General features: G+C 41.4%; 1 protein-coding gene across 1 annotated transcript in view; it reads left to right on the top strand.

The window, feature by feature from the left end:
- Positions 1-21,766, top strand: part of GDA (guanine deaminase) — a 78,680-nt gene that overhangs the window by 44,896 nt on the left and 12,018 nt on the right. Inside the window, exons 4-10 of the mRNA XM_030293679.2 lie at positions 3,441-3,528; positions 5,015-5,120; positions 6,556-6,583; positions 7,737-7,844; positions 10,362-10,469; positions 13,228-13,325; positions 14,172-14,239. Coding sequence (XP_030149539.1) covers positions 3,441-3,528; positions 5,015-5,120; positions 6,556-6,583; positions 7,737-7,844; positions 10,362-10,469; positions 13,228-13,325; positions 14,172-14,239 — 604 coding nt within the window. The remainder of the gene's footprint in view (positions 1-3,440; positions 3,529-5,014; positions 5,121-6,555; positions 6,584-7,736; positions 7,845-10,361; positions 10,470-13,227; positions 13,326-14,171; positions 14,240-21,766) is intronic.

Raw genomic sequence — 21,766 nt, forward strand, 5'->3', positions numbered from 1 at the left:
CAGTTAACTGACTGAGCCATCCAGGCGCCCCCTGCCCATTTTTTAAGAGTGTGGGTTCTCTGTCAATATGACATTTTAACGTCTCTGTAAGATTGAGTTGTTAAGAGTGTTAGACAAGTCTTCTATCATTTTTCAATATATTCTTCCATATAAGAAGTCAAGAATATTGTATGTACTGTCCCTTCTTTGTCTCCTCCCTCCCCCCACATCTTATGTTCTATCATCTGAGGTTTTGATTTCAGTTTTTTTCCACTATCTACACTTAATTTAAAATAAGCTTTAGCTTACAGGGTGGCTGGGTGGCTCAGTCGGCTAAGCATCTGACTTCAGCTCAGGTCACGATCTCACAGTTCGGGGGTTCGAGCCCCGTGGTACGCTCTGTGCTGACAGCTCGGAGCCTGAAGCCTGGTTCAGATTCTGTCTCTCCCTCTCTCTGCTCCTCTCCTGCTCATGATCTGTCTCTCTCTCAAAAATAAATGAACATTGAAGAAATTTTTAAAATAAGCTTCAGCTTTTAAATTTAATATTTTAAAATTTAATTCCACTTTATTTTTCAACATCTGTACTTAATTTAACAGTGTGCTTGCTTTTTCTTGTGCCTCTTGGATCCCTGTCTTCCTTTTGTATTCGTGTTTCATTTTCTTGAAGAATTAACTTCTGATAATCATTTCCAGTAAGGTGGGTGATAAGCCTTCCAAATCCTTGAATTACTAAAAATGGTTTTACTTTGTTATGACTCTTGAATGATGCACTTTAGCTGTGGAGAAAATTCTATTTAAAATGATTTTCCCACCAGCATCTAATGGGCTGGTGTCAATCTGACATGTATTCCTTTCTGGCTAATTTGCTGGCCTTCAAGATTTTCTTTTCATTCTTGATGTTCTGAGATCTCACTTATGGATCTCTTTTTCAGTTCATTCTCTTTAATATGTAGTTCTTTCAATATGAGAACTCCTGTCTCTCTTCCATTCTGGGAAATTTCTCCCCCCCCCCCGCCCCCACCTCTCCCCTCTCTTCCCCCCATATATACTTCCCTCCAGTCTACACTTAGCTTGTGATGAGCCCTGTTAGAAAAATAATGAAATATCTTCATATACTTTCATGTCTCTTTTGTGCTATGTTCATAGAGAATGCTGTGGCCCAAGTTTGCAAATCATTAATTCACTCTGACCGTTCTAATGGTCCATTTCTCTTTCAAGGGTAAAATGTCCTCTCCTATCCGTCTAAGGATGCTGATTTTAGTTCACTTTATGTCTCTTGTTGCTTAGTAATTCTGCTACCTCAGGTATTCATTCAACAAACATTTAATGAGCACACACTCAAATTCAGGCGCTTTTCTGGTTGCTAGAGATTGAATTCAATGTCTCTGTCAAGATACTACCCTTTCTCCTGGATTTGTGAATCTGATAGAGAGTTAATCCTTATCTGTAGCTGACAGGCTCTAAACATCTCTGGCAGTCAAACACATTTTATTTCATATGCAAAGTGTCTTAATTTGAAAAGATTGATGTAAAAATCCAGATTTCCCAATTCTCTCAACTTTTGGGACTAACTGATGTCACTGGGCTCTCACTTGTTTTTTTTCAACATTTGGCTGAAGCGGAGTAGAGGCTGTTAAAATATGGCATATTCTTCCCTATTATCTTAAGTGCAAAATATTTTTCCCCCTGAGAGATTCTTTTTTAATTTATCCTACAACCCTTTTATTGACTTTCAAATTTCATTTATAAAATCTTTAGTGTTGGAGAGCCCTTGTTCTCTCATTTTCATAGCATTCTGTTCTTGTTTTGTGGATGCAATATATTCTTTTATTTCATTGAGAATGTTAATCATAGATATTTATTTATTTACTTACTTAATTTTAATTTTTTTTTTTTTGAGAGAGAGAGTGCACGAGTAGGGGAGGGGCAGAGAGAGCAGAAGACAGACTCTGAAGCAGGTTCCTAGAAATGAGCTGTCCTCAGAGGGCTTGAACTCATGACCTGAGCCAAGTTGTACGCTTAACTGACTGAGCCACCCAGACGCTCCTTATTTATTTTTTTTAAAGTTTATTTATTTATTTTGAGAGAGAGAGGGAGTGTGTGAGTGGAGGGGGTGGGTCAGAGAGAGGGAGAGAGAGAGAATCCTAAGCAGGGTTTATGCTGTCAGCACAGAGCCCAACATGGGGCTCCATATCACCAACCGTGAGATCATGACTTGAGCCGAAATCAAGAGTCAGATGCTCAATGGATTGAGCCATCCAGGCACCCCAGATTTTTTTTTTTAAATCAAACTTTATTCTGACCTTATAAATTGCCTCTTTTCTCTGAGATTTTTTTCCCAGATTCTTTGCTCTTTCTTCTCTTTTTTTAGAGTAGCTTTCCTCAAGTATCTATTGAACCTCAAACATATATTCCATATTTAAGTGTGACACTCAAAGATGCTGATTGGGAGTCTGGATGGGAAGTAGCACTTGTTGACTGGTGAACTTTATTCTAGGATGGACAGTGAAGGCAATGAATGGCCCTTCCAACTGTGGGCCCCAAATGCCATTGTGAGGATATCTTCTTTCTAGAGCCATTCATCTTCTCTAGGAAAGAGTCATCAGTCCTGCCAGGAGTGATGGGAGTTGCATATGTGACGTTTTGGGGGGTGATGACCAAGGATCCCATGATCCTTGGGTCAGCCAGATTATCCACTTAAAACTCTTCAGTCGGCCATACTTTGCAGTATTGGATGTCTAGTCTTCAAATACTACACAGTTTCTGCAAGAGTAAATATCTCCTGCAGGATCAGGTTGGGTGGGTGGCTGATTTCAACAAGTGGGGAGAAGGGTCCTGCCAGGGTTTAATCTTTTGTATACAGACTATCGGCCAATTCTCTCTTAACAGCTCCATGCTTCTTTCTCTCCTTCCAAAGTCACCTCCACGTTCTCATCCTTGTTTTTTTTTTTCTTTTTTGTCTAAGAAGATATAGAAATGTTTCCTCTGCTCATGTCTCTTTCTTGTGTGTTAATAAATTTTACTGTTAGTTTAGTGGAAATTTGCTAAGGAAGGGAGATAAATACATGTGACCAATCTGCCAGGTTGAACTAGAAATCTGGCTGCATAATTTTGCCCTCTTATAGATAGAAAAATCTCATTTACACCCCTTGGTGCAATAAAGTTTGGGTATCCTTAAATAATCCTAAAAAACAAGGAATTAATTAGTATTGCATTTTGTGAATTCTGCAACACCAAACTGTGTGAATCTAGGAAATCAAAAGTACCAGCTTCTCCTCCAGTTCACACTTTTGGAATATAAATACTTTTGCCATTTACCTTAACTGTACTTCACATCAAGATGGCATACCTTTAAATAAAAACATTTTTAAATTAAAAACTAGAATTCTATTTTCGTCTTCATCTGCCATGTGACTTTTCTGGGCACACGCGATTCATGGTTTTGTGATTTATTTTTAGAGGAGAACACTAAAGAATGGAACAACCACGGCTTGTTACTTTGGAACAATTCACACTGACTCATCCCTGCTCCTTGCAGAAATTACAGGTGAGGAAATGAAAGCATGATGTATGGGCACATCCATCCAAGACAGTCAGACCATGTCCGGCAATGACTTCTACTTGTGAGCAGTCCTGCCTTTTAATTGCTGGAGTTTGAGCACCGCCTTTCTTGCGAGTAATTAGGTGTTTGTGTACGGCCCTTGGATGTTTTTTGTTGTTTAAGTAATGTGATTATTTACCTATGGTTTTGGTTTCAGAATGGTGTATACGGGTCTGAGGTTTTTGTATTAATTCAGAGCATTTTGGAACAGGTTTACTAATTGTCACTGTGGCAACAGTTTATTATGATCCGCAGATGTTGTGTTGGCTGCTGGCTACACTTAGGAGACTGTGCGAGGTGCTGGGAATACAATGAAATAGAAAATCGTCTCTGCCCTTGAGGAGCCAGACAGGATTAACTGACTAATAGCTACACACATTAATTAATAACTGTAGTAACAGCTGCTGTGCTCTTGCTAGACGCCCGGCTTTACATGGAGCACTCGGTGTGGATTATTGCCGCTCAGTTACAAACAGCCTTTGGAAGTAGTCGTCAATGTCCTCATGTTACAGATGCATAAACTGATGCTCAGAGGACGGAACATGCCCAAGTCATACAGCTAGTAAGCAGAAAGGAGACTGGATTTAGATGAGCGATTCCAAAATTTGTACCTTGCACAGTGCCCAGAACATGGCAGATGCTAAGCAAATACCTCCGGCTCCTCTGGCTGATGCACTGATGCTTCTGCTTGCTGGCTAAGGTAGTTTATGCCAGAGGCCTGAAGGGTAGCACTGAAAATATATATTGCTATTTTGGGAGGAGACGGAGAAAACTCAGAATTGGATCATCCGCAAAGAATTCACGGAAGGGACTGTTAAACGGGGTTCAAAGGGACGTAAAATGGGGAGAAAGGAAAATGTCTTCCCAACAGGGGAAATGACATGGACAGAGGCGTGGGAGCAGAAACATCCATAGTAGATCCAGGAAGCGGGGAACAGAGTAGCTAAACTGGAGGACAGGATTCATTGCTGGGTGGGGTGGGGGAGGAGGTGGGGGAGATGGGACAGTTCAGACTATGGACAGATTCGTATGTGCATCAGACACTCAAGATTTTAAGCCAGATGAGGTATCTGATGAAGGTGGGGTTTTAGGGAAGAATAATATAATGGCCAGGTGTTAAAACGAATTACAGGGGAAAGAGGCAAAAAGGCTTTTGCAAGACTCTTATGACAGAGGCACAGACATTGTAAAAAAAAAAAATGAATATTACCCCACATAGCTTCAACTTTCTAGCTAAAATAAAATTTCTCCAGCACCTCTAATGAGGACTAGGTTCCTTAGGGCTGAGAGCTGCTGGTAGAACTAAGTCAAATTCCCCGCTTATGATACATTCTCACTTACGTCTTCATAATGATTTTAATTGAAAGATTAGGAAAGACACCATTTGGGAGAAAAAGAATGACTTCAGATTCTGTTTGTGTGTGCCTCACAGATAAATTCGGGCAGCGGGCATTTGTGGGCAAAGTCTGCATGGATTTGAATGTTACTGTTCCCGAATACAAGGAGACCACTGAGGTGTCAATCGAGGAGACAGAGAGGTATATTCATCTTGATTTGTCTTGTGGGCAGTCCCTTTGCAGCACTGATGGAGGCAACCTCTGTGAACCAGGCGGATGTACACATATGTCACTGTGTGGGTTTGCCCCACTTTATGCGGTTGGTCTGGTCCTAAAGAAAATATTGCATGTCAATACGGTTTGGGAGCCTCTGTGAACTCGTTATAGGAGTCCTAGGGTGAACCCCTTTGTGAAATGAAAGATTCTTTTTAAAAGTTAATGATTTACCACTCCCCTCTCCTTTAGTATAGATGGAGGCTTTTGTAAATTGAACTTGCTTTAAATATATGTGGTGTGCTCATTAGATTACTTTTGGTTGTGGGTCATCCTCTTGCCTGAGATCACGGGTTTTTGTTCTGTTCTTTTAAGATGACCTTGGGATACTCTATGGATCCCCAAAATACTCTATCTACACTTCTTTAATGGCTTTTCCATAGTCCCTTTAGGATCTGATTTGACAAGGAATTGTGTTGTATGACTCTCAACATGCAAGAGATCCAGAAGAACGTTCTTTAGATTCAAATCTCCCCCAAGACCTAACCTATCCTGATGCAAGTTTTAGAAGCCCAACTTTTCTCCAGTTCCAAACTTCCTTCACCTTAAATGTGTCCTCTGAAAAGGGTGGCTTCGGAACCGTCACCTGCTCCCAGAATGAAACATGCCTTTTCTCATCGGCCATTTGCTGAATTTTTCTATGGATCTGTGTTTGTGATCGTAGTAAACCTTAATCTGCGTTTTGTTCCAAAACAAAGGTCTACCAGTAGGCAGGAAGCTAGCTAGTAAATATATTCGGCCAGGGCACAAATAGGTATCTCATAGGCCCTACGGATACTACCGTCCCTGCAGATACAATGGGTAAGATTGTCACCCGGTCCCATCTGGTGCCCCTGCCCCCAATTCACAGCCACCTCTGGCCTATTCCTTCTGCCTTACTCCATCGTCTGTGCCCAGGAGCACCTGGCCTTTGGAAATGAATGATGATGTTGTGTGAGAAAGTAGCTTTCGCTCTATAAAGGAAAATTAGGAGGAGAGTCCTATGGCTTCTAAACACCTCCAGGTGCATAGGATTCCATGATTCTAATATCCAAGGAGCGTAACACCCTACAATATTCCCCCAAATAGAGCTTAAGCCAGCAGAATGGCTTCCATGCCGTGGGGATACTTATGAACAGCCCAGCTGATGTTAGATGATAAAACTTCAGTTCCCTGTGATTTCGCACTTTATCTCCCTGGCCGCACGTGAGAAAGCAGAATAATTACTACTTGTTAATCTTTAACTGCTGGTGGTGAAACATGTACAGCGTTGGAAATGTTTGTCTGGAAGTTAGGACCTGTGAGGATCATGTTTTCACCCTTTTTAAAAACGTATTTTTAAATGCCAAATTTTTCTATTTTCCCATTTGTTGCTGTATTTCAGATTTGTGTCGAGAATGCTCCAAAAGAACGTAAGTAAGCTTGTTCCCAGCTTGTTTTTGGATTGCCTTTGTGCTGTTTGCAGGATGCGTTATTAAGTTGTTTGGTAAAGATTAGTCTGCGTGTGTTTGGCTTACTCCATGCATGCAGAAATATTTTCCCAGAGCCTTAAATTGTTCCTACAGTGGACCCATCAACTCAGCTCTGTGAGGTCAGGCTTTTTTTGTCTTCTCTGTGGTTTTCCCTTCCTCTTCTCTAGAACCTTTTCATCTCACAGGACTGGTCCCTGGGGAGGTAGGAGGGGGCTTCACGGATGTGGAAAGATTGGTAAAAACTGGAAGTTGGCTACCTCAACGTTGGCTCTGGCCTCTTGTACTCCCTGATCTGGTCTGAAGCACAGGTAGTGTCCACCCTGATGCCCCGGCCGTTGGCTGCCTTGGTGCCTAATGTGTGGTATATCACATGGCCTGCAGGCATTCAGACACTCCTCTTTGCAATGCCCTAGTGTCGGTGAGCCTTGGAGGCAGTGCTGTTTCCTTTCCCGACCCCAGCATGCTGGTTCTTAGCTCCACTGTGCAAGCCAGCCCCTTCCTTTACCACCTTTTGAGGTCTGATTGAAAATCTAAGGAATCCATTACTTTCAATCTAATCTCGGGAGACCTACCTGCAGCCTCCTGGGTCCTCATCTTCACTACTGCTCTCTGAGCCCTTCTCTCCTGTTCAGCCTTTACCCTGGGTCACATCAGAGCCAATGCTGCCACTAAACGTCCCGAGGGAGGCCACGGCCAGCACACCTCCCCAAGATGTAGGTGGTGAATAGGCCTCCAGCTCACTTTTAGTCTCCCCAGTGGCCTCCTTCGGATGTTCTTCTGTTTCCCGTTTCTCTTCATGAAGGCCACCCAGTCAAGGCCTTGTCTGAGCCTTCATGTGAATGTGTGACTCGGGGTGTCTGTCATTTAGGCCAGAATCTTCTTCCATTGAACTTGGTGCTGTAGAATCTTGTCTCCATTGTCCTCAGTCATGAGCCATTTCCATGAAACCCAAAACTTCCACCCGCTGTTAGAATGGGAGACTGTCCCCCAAAATGAAAACATAGTTATATGTGTATGATACGCATGTTAGGGTCTGCTACACATTCATGATATCCATGGTTTCCTGACTAATTGCTCTTTATATTATTTCCAGTATTCTAGAGTGAAGCCCATAGTGACACCACGTTTTTCCCTTTCCTGCTCTGAGACTTTGTTGGGTAAACTGGGAAACCTCGCGAAGACCCATAATTTGCACATTCAGGTGGGTGTTTTCCCCCTAGTTCTGCCTCTGTCCAAACCGGCAAGACTTCTCAGTACCCTAAATTCTTGTAGTAAATCTCCAATTCTTCTCCTGAGATCTAGAGAAATAGCATCACAGCACAGGAAGGGCTCTTACAGACGTCACCTAAATCCACTCCTTTCATTTCTCAGGTAAGAAACCTGAAGCTCCTTTTACCCTTCGTCTTCTCTGATCAGGCTTTGGAGAGACAAGGACATCATGAGTAACCAAGCCAGACCGACGACACACCGGTTACCTGTTCTCTGTAGGATAAATTTCAGGCATTTCTTTCCTACTTCTCTCTTTTATTTGATACTTTTTGTCAGTGTTCTAGTCCTTGATTTTTGGAGGAACCGCCCATTATTTGAAAAGCAAAAAGAACCTAATTTCTACTTGCAAAAATGCATTTAAAAGCCCTTTTGTTCTGAGTTTCTTAATTTGAAATCAGGAACAAAAAAAGCATATCTTACTTTGTCATTAAATGGTCGCAGTTTAGGAATAAAACCCTTCTAAAGCTTCCAGCTAGGTTAAAATTGGGGGTTGCAAGCTCCCCTTCACACATCCTCCGGGCTTCATCATGTACTGCACTCCAATTTTCCCTCTTAAGAGTTGACTATCTTATCACAATGGGCAAGGGAAGAGAGAGACAACACATTGATTCTATATCAGAGTGGAAGGTGTTCTGTTTTGTTTTAATAAGATTTCTTTTGTTAGGGCTTCTCAACTCTTCTCATTACCCCCCGTTTTTTGTGGACTGTGATATTTGTATTTTTTATTCAATCCCACATAATTGTAGGGGAGGAAAAAGTTTTCCTTAACCTTCTTAGAGTCCCTGGCCACATCTGAAAACTAAATTGACAAAGACAGATTAAAAAGGGAAAAGCATACAAAGGTATTTAATCTCAGCTTTACATGATACAGGAGACTTAATAAGGAAAACCCAAAGAAAGAGCCCAGAGCATTTCTAGGCTAGGTTGGGTGACGAGAGCACAGTCATGGAGGAATATGATCTTTGGTTTGGATTCTTCTAGGCATCCTTTTGTCTTCAGAGATAAGGATGCTTCTTCCCTCCAAGTATAGGGTGGGCACCCCTCACACAAGAGTTTTATTTTATTTCCCTGTTTCAGGGAAGAAGGGTGGAGGAAGGTCAGAGTGACCTTCCCACTTCAGCTATTTTCCTTCGGCTTAAAATAATACAATATGCCACAGTGCCATAGTTGGGGGTAGTCTGTCCTGAGCTCCATGAAGACACAGCCAAATCAAGCGTGTCCTTGCTGGGGATGTATGTATGTGTGCGTGTGCATTTAACGTCTCCTCAAATTTATTACAATGACATGAATCATCTGGTTGTCCTTTTTTCCCTTCAGATGCCCAGGCATTTCTTCAGTGGTCTAAGTTTCCTCAAGGACAGGATAAAGCTCACCCTCTAGGTGGAATACTCTATTTTTAGAACATGGCTCTTTTGTTCTTCTATTTATTTGACTGACACTCTACTTCACGGAGAAGGGAAATGGTATTGCCATTCTTGAAAATGGTAACTTGCTCATGAGGTTTTTTTTCCCCCCATTATATGTACTCATCACCAGTTGGTCTGGAGTGGTTTTTGTTTTAGGCTAGGGAGTGAGGTGGTTACACCCAAGTGTTGTGTCTCAAAAACACTTTCTGCCCTCTTGGGGTTTGTGATGTTCTGCAGGTGTGGGGGCCAGGATTCATTTGTTTTGATTGCGTGTGGATTCTTATGGGCTCTTTTTTGGTGACTTCAAGATTGTCTAGCTCAGTTATTGTCAAACTGTTTTCTGCACAGGAGCTCATTCTGGAAGGTGACAAAGGGGACAGAATGACGACAGGGTTCCAAAATCCCAACCCTGCTTCTTCCTGAAAGGCAACTTGTTGATGCCTTTTACATATTGGATGTCTATGAATTTTTATATGAATTTTTGGAAAATCACTCACTTAGCACAACCCTCATATTTGAGAGCTGAGAATGTGGAGGCCAAAGGAAGTAGCTGACTCACCCTAAGACACACAATTAGGCTCAGAACTTGAGCTAACATTTAGCTCTCCTTGTTCAAATTCTAGTTTTCTTATGAGGGAACCATGCTGTCTGTCCCTTTGTGGCCCTTAAACTCTTATCTTAAACGGCTAACCCCAGAAGCAAATTGGCACCAATAGCTAGGCTCTTGACCCTTTTCAACTACTTTTTACTTTCATTTGTTCCTAACATAGTATGGGATTTGAAAAGACTTCATTGGAAGAACATAACATTGGCTTAGGGTTAGGGTTAGAACATAACATGCGCATGTAATGACATAGTCATAGTTAAATTTTCATGCAGCTGTTATATATGATATGTATCATTGCTTTCAATAGAACACTTGTACATTCTTCGTGGTCTTACATAGGCAAGTAGAATCCATCCTTATCCTTTTGGGGAAGAAGTATAATTTCTGATGGTATTTGACATTAGAAAATTGAAACTATTATTTCTTTTTCTTGTAGAGCCACATAAGTGAGAACACCAGTGAAGTAGCAGCTGTGAAGAACTTATTTCCCGATTATAAAAACTACACAGATGTGTATGATAGGAACAATCTTCTGACAAATAAGGTACATTGCATATCGTGACATAACCTGTATACAGCAGGGCATATTTATCTACATTTTAAGATCTCAGGGGCACCTACGTGGTTCAGTCAGTTGAGCCTCTGACTCTTGATTTTGGCTCAGGTCATGATCCTGGGGTTGTGGGATCGAGCCCCATGTTGGGCTTTGTGTTGAGCATGGAGCCTGCTTAAGATTCTCTCTCTCTCTCTCTCTCTCTCTCTCTCAAATAAAAATAATAATAATAAAATAAAATCTCAATAGTAATCTCCAGACTTCTCCAACCTATGTGCATTTCCCAAACTAGAGCATGCACATATGTGGGTAGATAGTTAAAAATGACCTGAAGTTTCATCCCAGTAAAGAAATCTAAAGGCTTCTTAGAAGGAGGGTAGGTCGTTTGGCCTAAGGACATTTTGTCAGTATCCATTAGAATATAAATACGCATTTCCTTGAGTTAGCAGATACGTTTTTAAGGATCCATTCTGTACGGGATATGAATAGGAATATTAATGTGAAAGTTAGAAAATATCTATCAGTGGGGGATTGTTTAGATTATAGAACATTCATAATTAAAATTTTATCCAACATTCACAAGAATGATGTATCCAGGCTTACAAGGAAGAATGTTTGTACAGTATTGCTTGATGTTATGTGGGTTGCATGCTCAGTTAGAAAGAAATTATCTGGAATACAAACATTGAATGTTAAAAGCGATCCTCCTGAGGGAGAAGGCAGAAGGACTTTTTACTCTTTTTAAACACTCTGCTATTGCTTTAAAAAAATGAGTGATATTACTTTCATAATTAAATAATTTTACATTAATTTAGATTAATATAGTGAGGAGAGACTTCATTCCACAGTATACCCTTTAGCCTTGGCCTTCAATGAATTGTACAAAGTGCATGGAGAGTTTAAGTACTGCAGCAAATCAGTTCTTCTGGACTTATGTGAACAGAGGGCTGAATATGACTAATCTGAAAGATTAATCCCTTACATAGGGCTTTAAATGCTACATTGTAATTTTCATCCTTCTCTACATCTATTTCCATGTGATTAATAAATTAACCTTCTAGCTGCATGTTAATTTTATTTGCATAGAGCTTGGGAAAATTTTATTTTATTAATTCTGTGGTCACGGAACCGTGCCTCCCCAAAGAGAAAGCTGTTTGAAAACGGGTTTTGTACTGAGGGGAAAAGAATTTTGAACGAGTAAAGCCGTTTTTTTTTTATTTTAATTTTTAAAAATTTGAGTATAGTCGACACCCAATGTTACATTAATTTCAGGTATACAATGTAGTGATTCAACTTTGCTCTATGTTGTGTTGTGCTCACCACAAGTGTCGCTACCCCCTGTCACCACACAATGCCGTTATAGTACCTATATATATTGACTATATGCCCTGTGCTGTGCCTTTTATTTCCATGACTTCTTCCAGAACTGGAAGCCTGTGTCTCCCACTCCCCTTCACCCATTCTCTCCCTCCCCGCCTACCTTCCTCTCTGGCAACCCTCCATTCATTTCCTGTGTTTGCAGGTCTGCTTCTGCTTCTGTTTGTTTGCTTATTCATTTTTCTTTGTTTTAGATTCCACACATGAGTGAAATCCTCTGGTATTTGTCTTTCTCTGTCTGGCATATTTCACTTTGCATAATACTCTCTAGGTCCATCCATGGTGTCACAGATGGCATGATCTCATCCTTTGTTATAGCTGAGTAATATTCCATTCTATGTGTCTGTATGGATATATGCCATAAGAAAGAGGCAAGTCTCATTCAGGAAAACCCACAAATTATTACCAGGACTGAACAGAAAATTCTCCTGTGTGCACACCGCCCACCTTCTTTGATCCATTTTACCTTCCACGTTAACGCTTATAAGACATCACGTTTCCTAATTTTTGTGAAAATGTGAATATGGGTGATAAAACAAAGCTTATTTGGTCGTGTAAACTATACTTCAATTAAAAAAAAAAAGACAGAAGGGGCGCCTGGGTGGCGCAGTCGGTTAAGCGTCCGACTTCAGCCAGGTCGCGATCTCGCGGTCCGTGAGTTCGAGCCCCGCGTGGGGCTCTGGGCTGATGGCTCAGAGCCTGGAGCCTGTTTCCGATTCTGTGTCTCCCTCTCTCTCTGCCCCTCCCCCGTTCATGCTCTGTCTCTCTCTGTCCCCCAAAAAATAAATAAACGTTGAAAAAAAAAAAAAGACAAATAGATGAACAAAGATTATATGGTTTTATGTGTCAAGAGCGTCGTGCGTATGTTTTACTAGGAGCAGAAATAAAGAACGACGGTTTCCAGGATTACCCCCACAGCTTCCATGTGCTGGCAAAGGAAAGCTCACTTCTAGAAAGTTCTGATCAGGATGGGAACAAGCACGGCCCCACCAGTTGCTCCCCACGTAGAGTTAGGAAATAAAATAACGTGGCTGTTTTCTTAGGGTGGCGATGAAGCCATCGTAGTATCTTTGGGCGGGGTGGGTATCCTATACTGCTGGTAACCTGGACCCTCGTTATTTTCCAGATGAAAAAGAGAAAACGGTAAGAGCCACAAAACTTGCTGAGCCTCGTGTGATCCCATGTTCATACGGGCCTCTTTTGAGGGGGTACCTGGTACACAGGGATTTTATCCATATGAGTGATCATAAATGTTCTTGTGGGGACGAGGCCAGCCGCAGCAGCTGCGTGTACCTGTAACGTCTCGCTGTGAGTGAAGACTCACCAAACATTGTTAAGTGGTAAACTCCACGTGGGGTACTCTTCTCTCCAGACAGTGATGGCGCACGGCTGCTACCTTTCCGCCGAGGAACTCAAGGTGTTCAGGGAGCGGGGAGCGGCGCTCTCACACTGCCCCAATTCTAACTTATCGTAAGTAGGCGGTAATCGGTCGGTAGCTGGTGAGCATTTGGGGTGTGAGTTAGCAGCCTAAAGACCTCCGTTTTCTCAGTCATGTCTTTAGTGTCCCTCTTCTAGGGGCCTATCTGATTGGGACAGGGACCAGGGAGGCACACAGACATTCCCCCGAGCCTTAGGGGACAGAAAGGGCACTCGAAAGAGGACACTTTGTGCGGAGTATGCACGCGAAGAACACAGCGTCTTTTAAAATTTCTGAGTCTGCGCAATGCATCACGTCTGGAATTCATCCTAGACCCTTCTCTCCTAGTTTCTGCGGTTCTCAGCGGCAGCCTGTGAACTGCCAGGCCCCGACGCATCAGCCTGCACCCCCTTTTCCGGTGGTATCCCCTTTCTCTGGCCTTGCAAGTCCCGACTCATTCAGGGCAACAAATTTTTCCAGACGGAGAAGAGAGGTGATGCTTTATAATTTGTGCGTCTTCACATAGAAGGACGAGTTGGTTAAAAACAAACCAAAACAAACAAACAAAAAACACTGAAGACCAATAAGACTTTTGCACCAACTGCAAGGTCGAATTGCTTCATTTATTTCTCCTTACAAATGATTCCCCTGCTTTCCCTTCTGCTTCTTCCTGCTTGGTACCCTCCTGAGATTAACCTCAACCCAAGGATTAAAGATCCTTTATGATTGTGTGTTCCTCCGGGACTCAGGTGATCTGATGTGGCTAATGAGTTTGTACCAACATGAGAGCCGATGTGACAGGAACCAAGTGTAGTGAAATCACCATCAGCACTGTTGGTGTCCTTTCTTTGTTGAAAGCATGTGGGTCTCCTTGTCCTGACTCTCTCCTCTCTCTACAGGCTCAGCAGCGGCTTTCTCAATGTCCTTGAAGTCATGAAACACAAAGTGAAAATAGGGCTCGGTACAGGTCAGTAGTTCGCTATTTGGACCTAAGCAAAGTGGTTGAGTAAGTGCGTAACTTTCTGATGTGACTAATTTTCAGGTAACAGTTCTATGTTAAGAAAAAAAAAAAAAGTTTTATGGGATGCCTGGGTGGCTCAGTCAATTAAGCATCTGATTTCTGCTCAGGTCATGATCTCGCAGTTCATGAGTTTGAGCCCCACGTGGGGTTCTGTGCTGACAGCTCAGAGCCTGGAGCCTGCTTCGGATTCTGTGTCTCCCTCTCTCCCTGCCCCTCCCCTGCTCACGCTCCGTCTTGCTCTCTGTCTCAAAAGTAAATAAAATAAACATTAAAAAAATGTATTAAAAAATAGTTTTATTATCTGCTAGTACTGTCTCGAGCTGATAAAATGGTAAGGTTGGAAGCAGTAAGAAGGGGTTTTGATGATACTAACCTCCTGAAGGCCATTATCCTTTCTTCCTGTTCAGAGGTTGGGTGATAAAGGGTAAGTCCTTCTAAGGTGTTTTAAAGGTTTTTTTGTTGTTTTTTTTTTTAAAGCTCCTTGATTTTTCTTCCCCTTTTGTTTTGTCCTTCTGGCTAGGTTTTGATGGTTTGGGTTTGTACGGTTTCAGTTTTTAATAACTATGTCATCGCAAATACCGTCTCAACAGAAAATTATTTGACCTTGCCACATAGTAAGCTCAGATTCTGTCGAGGCCAGCATTGTGAACTCGGTGGTATGTTGAGAACTTGTTTTGCTTTTAAGCAGTGTTTCACAAAATGAGATTCCACTTCCCGCAGGTAGTCTGTCGTTGGCTGTGTTGAAGGACAGTCCAGGTGTCTGAGGAATTAGAGATATCTTTTTTTGTTCGCAGCACATTTTAATTGTTTTTCCTGAGTATGTGCAGTGCTTCTCACTTTGGAAATATGAGACAGGCCGAATGTCTAGGCATATCTGCCGTGAACCTTTTATTACTGTGTGTGAATAAACTAAAAAAATTTTTAAATGGGTGTGGGGCACAAGGATTTATTTTCCATTCCTTTTTTTTTTAATGCTTATTTATTTATTTTTGAGAGAGCATGTGAATGAGTGTGAGTGGGGGGAGGGGTAGAGAGAGGAGAAACAGAGGGAGAATCCCAAGCAGGCCCTGCACTGTCAGCACAGAGCCTGAGGCAGGGCTCGATCCCACCAACCTTGAGATCATGACCTGAGCTGAAAAAAGAGTCAGACGCTTAACCGACTGAGCCAACCAGGCACCGCTGTTTCAGTCAATTTCATACCAGCAATGTTGGTAAGATATACAATAATACAAAATGAATTATTAATATTTTTTTTTTTTTTTTTAATTTTTTTTTTTCAACGTTTATTCATTTTTGGGACAGAAAGAGACAGAGCATGAACGGGGGAGGGGCAGAGAGAGAGGGAGACACAGAATGGGAAACAGGCTCCAGGCTCCGAGCCATCAGCCCAGAGCCCGACGCGGGGCTCGAACTCACGGACCGCGAGATCGTGACCTGGCTGAAGTCGGACGCTTAACCGACTGCGCCACCCAGGCGCCCCGAATTATTAATATTTTTAAAGATGTGTGCTATGTTAGATTTTCTCCCCCAATTTTACATGAATCAAAAGAATTAAGATTTTTTTTTTATTCTAATTTAAGGCTTCAATCACTGAGACTGTGGCAATACTTGGGTAGAGTCACAGGTGTTAAGGTGGTGATTTTACCTTCACAGAAGAGCTTTAATGAATAAGAAAAACATGGCCAAGAATTTTTGTTACACGCTAGTCAGTTAATGACAAATTTTGTAGACAGCCAAAAATCAGGTAAGTGTTGCTTTCCAATTTTCTAGGATTTTGGTCTCCATGATTTAAATTCGTCATATGACTTTCAGGGGTGCCTGGGGTGTTCGGTTGGTTAATTGTCCGACTCTTGATCTCCACTCAGGTCATGATCTCACGGTTCAAGTGTTTGAGCTCCCCCTCGGACTCTGCACTGACAGTGTGGAGCTTGCTTGGGATTCTGTCTCCCTCTCTCTGCCCATACCCTACTTGTGCGCACGCGCTCTCTCTCTCTCTCTCGTTCTCAAAATAAATAAATAAAAACTTTAAAAAATTCATCACATGACTTCTAGTTCTTGACTTTGGGTTGTATAGCAATGCATAAAGCCTTTAGGTAAAACTGTCACTTATTAGCTGTAAGACTTTGAGCCAATTACCTGAATTTTCTAAGACTTCATTTTGTAATTACGATAACAGTTATAGCTATGTGTACCTTATAAGCTTGTTTTGAAGCTTAAATTAAAAAAAAAATGCATGCGAAGTGCTTAGCACATTCTTGGCACATTGCACCAGTCAACAAAGACTGGTTTAAAGGAAAAATCAATGTTGGTGTATTGACCAAAGATTTGATTAAATATGATATATTCATTTATGCATTTGGAGAATGCTATTGCATTTTACATAGTTTCTGTTGAAATATCTCCTCTACATTCCGCCCTTTTCTGAATATGCCCTTTATATAACAACCTGTCTGTCCCCTGGAGGCTCCAGAACGTCATTTAACCTCATACTGTAGAGAGACAGCAGGTCCAAAAGTACTTTGTTCACCCTGTCTATCATGAGTGGAGACAGATCTGGGCTTGTTCACCTATGAGATAGGAGAAACTCACATGAAGCTTAACAAAAACATTGCAAACCAAGAGAAAGTAGTATTCCAAAGGATGAGAAGATGAGCTTATCTCAGAAAATGACCTACTTCAGGATCCAGAAGAAAGTTTCAGAAAATTGCCGTCATCCTTGGAGTACAAGAAGACATGGTGCTTTGAAAAGACCACAAGTTGTGATGGAAAGGGAACGTGTTTAAATGAAAGAAGAAAACCGGAGGTGGGGGGAGGGCGGGAAGAATGAGACGCACTAGACAATCACCTGCGGCTGGAGGGACAGTAAGTTTTACAACCACTTTGGAAAACTGGAAAACTGGCAGTTGCTTATAAAGTTAAATATGCATCTGCATATGACCTGGTAATTCCATTTTGGGGTATTTACCCTAGAGAAATGAACATGTGTGTTTATGGAAAGAGGAGTACACGGACGTGTATACCAGCTGTGTTTATAACAGCCCCACACTGGAAACAATCTAGACACCTGCCGACAGGAGAATGGATAAGCCAACTGAAGCATATTCCTACAATGGAGTGCTACTCAGCATTCAGGAAAGAACGACCCACTGATGTATGCAAAACAAGGGTCAATCTAAAAAATATTTTGTTAAATGAAAAAAGCCAGACACAGAAGAGCACACACTGCATGTCCCCATATGCATGAAACCTAGGGACCAATAGAGCTTACCTGGTGTTGATAGAAATCAGAAAGCGGTTGCCAAGGATTGGGGCCGGAGGCAGAAATTGACTGGAAAGGGCGGCGAGAGAGCTTGCCGGAGCAATGGAAATGTTTAATATCTTGTTTTTCTGAAAGGTACTTCAGTGGCCATGTACAGTCGTCAGCATTCATCGAACTGGACCCCTGCCTTCTGTGCATTTTATGATATCTTAATTATACTTCAGTTTAAAAATAGCAAATAAACTAACCACGTAGGAAGCTATGCGAAGTAGAACTATTGTTGCAGAAAATTAAATCAGTGATGTCAAGAGCAAAGTTGGCCAAAGATCAAAGGGGGTGTTTGAGGATGACCCACGTGGAACGCAGGACAGCATTGCACCAGCACAGCAGGATCCAGAACAAATATAATAGAAGTTTTGAAGGCTAAGTCTTCTCCTTAAGCTTAAGAAAGAACTGTGTATCATATTCAAAGAACTTACCCTATTCCAGGCTAAATCATAACACATTGTGGCAAAATATTGGAGTTGCAAAGAAAAAGGAAACAAAAAAGTCTTAAAACAGTGAGGCAGGGAAAAAAAGTAGTTATCACTAAAACAATTAAAAACCAGTTTGGCATGAAAAATACCAAGAGAAAGAAAGAGTTTGGAGCCAAATAGTTGTTACTCAAGAATATTATATTGGACGAGATTCTCCTGTGAAGGCAACAGAATTCTCAGATGTACAAAGTTTTGGAAAATATTCTCCCCATGAACGCTTTGGAAAAACTACTTGAAAATCTACAGCATTAAATGAGTTATGAGGCGAAATAAAGGGCCAGGATCAAGGAAGTGATATTATAATAGGATATCAGCGAAGGCTAAGTCAGTTAAAACAGAAATAAGATTTAAAAAATTGTAAAAGAGTTTAAAAAACAAAAGCAAAAATCAAAAGTGTATCTTAATAGAATGTGCACAGTGTGAAAAGTAATATCTTATAAAAAAGTTATCAGGCTGTGAACCTTAAACTGCTCTAAAAAATAAAGTCAGTAAACAACGGCAACAAATATAAACATTAAAAAAATTAAAATGGCAAATCAGTAAATCAAGAAGAGTCTCCGTCTGGTTGGGAAGAGGTTCCTGGGACCTGAATATTTTACTTTTGATACTGAGTGCCAGGTCCTTGAGGTTTGGTATTATATATCCCTTACGTCATTTGAACATCTTTAATCTTTCGTCACAAACTTTGAAAGCGGTACATGCTCTGCAAGAAAAAACTTTCCAAATACTAAAATTTCTTCTATTTTCTGATTTTGTTAACAGAAACCAAGAAATTGTGGTTTCTGTGTAAGGTTAACAGAACGATGTATTTGGCAAGTGGGAACAAAATTCTAAGTATGTAAAATTTCTCATCTTAGAATAAAGGGACATAGTAAAAAAAAAAAAAAACAGTAATCTGAAGGGAAAAAAATGTGGAACAAGGTTTACGTCAACAAGACCTACGACTTCATTAAAACAAACAACATACATGGAACCAGGGTCCTACTTACTTTCTTTTTTTTTAAATGTTTATTTTTGAGAGAGAGAGAGAGAGTGTGTGTCGGGGTGGCAGAGAGAAAGAGAGAGAGACGCTTAGAATGTGAAGCAGGCTCCAGGCTCTGAGCTGTCAGCACAGAGCCCGACGTGATGCTTGAACTAGTGAACCCCGAGGTCATGACCTGAGCTGAAGTCAGAGGCTTAACCGACTGAGCCACCTGGGCGCCCCCAGGGTCCCACCTCCTAATGACAATCTCCTGACTTTCTATCTTACTTGTTCCATTACTCCCAAAGCAATAGTTCTTTGACCAACTTGTAAATGCCAAGCCACTGATTCCGTGCTTTCTCAAATCCATTTTCCACTCCTAATTTACCCAGCTTAGATGCCAGAATACATTGCTATAATCATTTCCTTGGAAACTCTCGTGTCCTTTTCATTTTCTTTGTACTCACTTAGCAAAACGTGAACCTCCTTGGTTCTCCCAACGATTCCCCTTCTCAGCGTCTGCAGCTGAGCATCTGGAAGTTGCTGGGAAAAAAATTCTCCGGTGGGGTTTCATTTTAAATTTTGCTCTCAAATTCCAAATGGCCCTCAGCACTACCCAAACAGACAATCACGTTGCTCTAAATACGCATGCATCCCCGTATTCCAAGACGGCCTTTTCTTATTTGTTTGCCCTAAACTTTCTACTCCAACTCTTACCCTCCTGACTTCTTTACCCTTCTCTCATGTCATTGAGAAAATAGAAACAATCGGAAATCCTTCCCTCCTCTTCCTCACACCAAATGTCCCCATGTACACACTTTCCTGCGTCTGAGTTTTCTCTTCTTCCTCTCGCTGCAGCCAAACAAACACACCCTGAGTGAGGTGTATTCTGTAATCTACACTGTACTCATCCAACCCACGACTCTAATATCTGCCGAGTCCACCCCCTTTCCCCAGATCAGCCACGGCCACCTGAGGTTGCCATGGTTTCTTGCCTAAACTCCTGCACTAGCTTCCTAATTGGTCTCCCATTCATCCCGGGCCCTTCTAATTCAGTCTTCTCTTTTCAAAAGAATTACAGTGAAAATCAGACCATTTTACCTCCTCCTGCTTACACCCTTCAGTGGGGTTTTGAATAGGGAAACCTCATGCCAAGGCACACAAAGCTCTGTCTGCATGGTTTGACACCCGTCCAGCTCCCAGCCTTGTCTCTCACTTCTCCCCGTTCCCTACACTGGCTATGTTTTAAACCACTCTACGAAGTCACACTCCCTTCTACCAAAAGAACTTGTGCATTCTGTTCCTCTGCCTGGAATGCCCTTTATGTCACTCTTTATATGGCTGAGTTCTCACTCCTGTCCTAGTCTAAATATCATTGCCTTAAAGAGGTCTTTTCTTGACTGTCCTGGCTAAATGGGTTTTCCCTGTCCATTTTCTTTATTATTAGCTGAATGTTATCTATACTTAATATTTGTTTGTTCATGTGTCTCTTTTCCTTCTCCTTCGCCAGGTAGTTGGCTCATGTGGAGCCCATAACTTTTACTTATGAGTGCTTAAATAGATCAAGCACATAGAAGGTGCTCAGTAAATGACGGTCAATAAATGAATGAATGAAACAAAATGCACACGCACATATCTAATCATGTGCTTTTACCTTCCCATTGCCCTTTGGCTCAAGTTTTTACTCTTGTATGGTTTCTTCAGTGTCTTCTTGTAAATAATGTCCTTTGTGTTGACTGGCAAAGGATAGCGTTGTTCCTTATTGTGATGGTAGAGGGACTTGGGGGTTTGGGAATCCATTTTCTGCAAAAATGCATTCTTTTTGCCCCCTCCAGTTCTCCCATGTAGTTTCCATCCTTTAGTCCTTATTCCTTTCCACTTATGCTATTTAATTGGATTTTCTCAGCAACTGTTAAGGTAGGTCATGTTATTTTAATTTTCTGAGAAAACTGAGGTTCATAAGGTACCAACCAAAGGTCTATAAAACAATAAAGCCCCAGATCCACAGTTTAAAACCAGGTCAGTAAAATGTAAAGCTCATTCTTTCTCCACCCCGTCACGCTGCCTCTTGTGATATGATAAAATAGGGATTTTACCTTCATTAAATGTGTTGCCGGGAGGTGGTGGGGGGCAGGGGGAAACCACTGAGCTCACTGGGTATCTTAGGGATCAGGAAATTTGTTACTCTGGACAGAAATTCCCAGAAGAAAAGCTTGACTCTTACACCAATAGTCCAGACTAAATACCAGGGTCCATTCATTCTTTCTTCGGCACAGTATGGTTCCTATTGGTACTTTACTAACATAACAACTGAAGAATATAGGATCCTCAGCAACATAATAAGACAGCTCTCAAAATTTTCTCAGTGAATTGCATAGCACTGTTTTCTAATCTGCCCTTATTCTTTCTATATTGTTAGCTTTTATTAGATATTGAAGAAAATACTACTTTCTGTCGTATTTCATAAAACCTGGTTTTTTTTAACTGCATTAGTCAAATCTTCCATGTTAATACCATCCTAATGGCGTTGCTTTTGTTTTTGTTCCTTTCAGTCTTTGTCCACATACAGTTGACCCTTAAACAATGTGGGGGTTGGGGATGCTGACCCCATGCATAGTCGAAAATCTGTGTATAGTTTGACTCTCCCAAAACTTAACTGTTAATAGCCTACTGTTGACTGGAAGCCTTACCCAAAACATAAACAGTCAGTTGGCACA

This window comes from Lynx canadensis, chromosome D4 (assembly GCF_007474595.2).
Source record: "Lynx canadensis isolate LIC74 chromosome D4, mLynCan4.pri.v2, whole genome shotgun sequence".
Lineage (NCBI taxonomy): Eukaryota > Metazoa > Chordata > Mammalia > Carnivora > Felidae > Lynx > Lynx canadensis.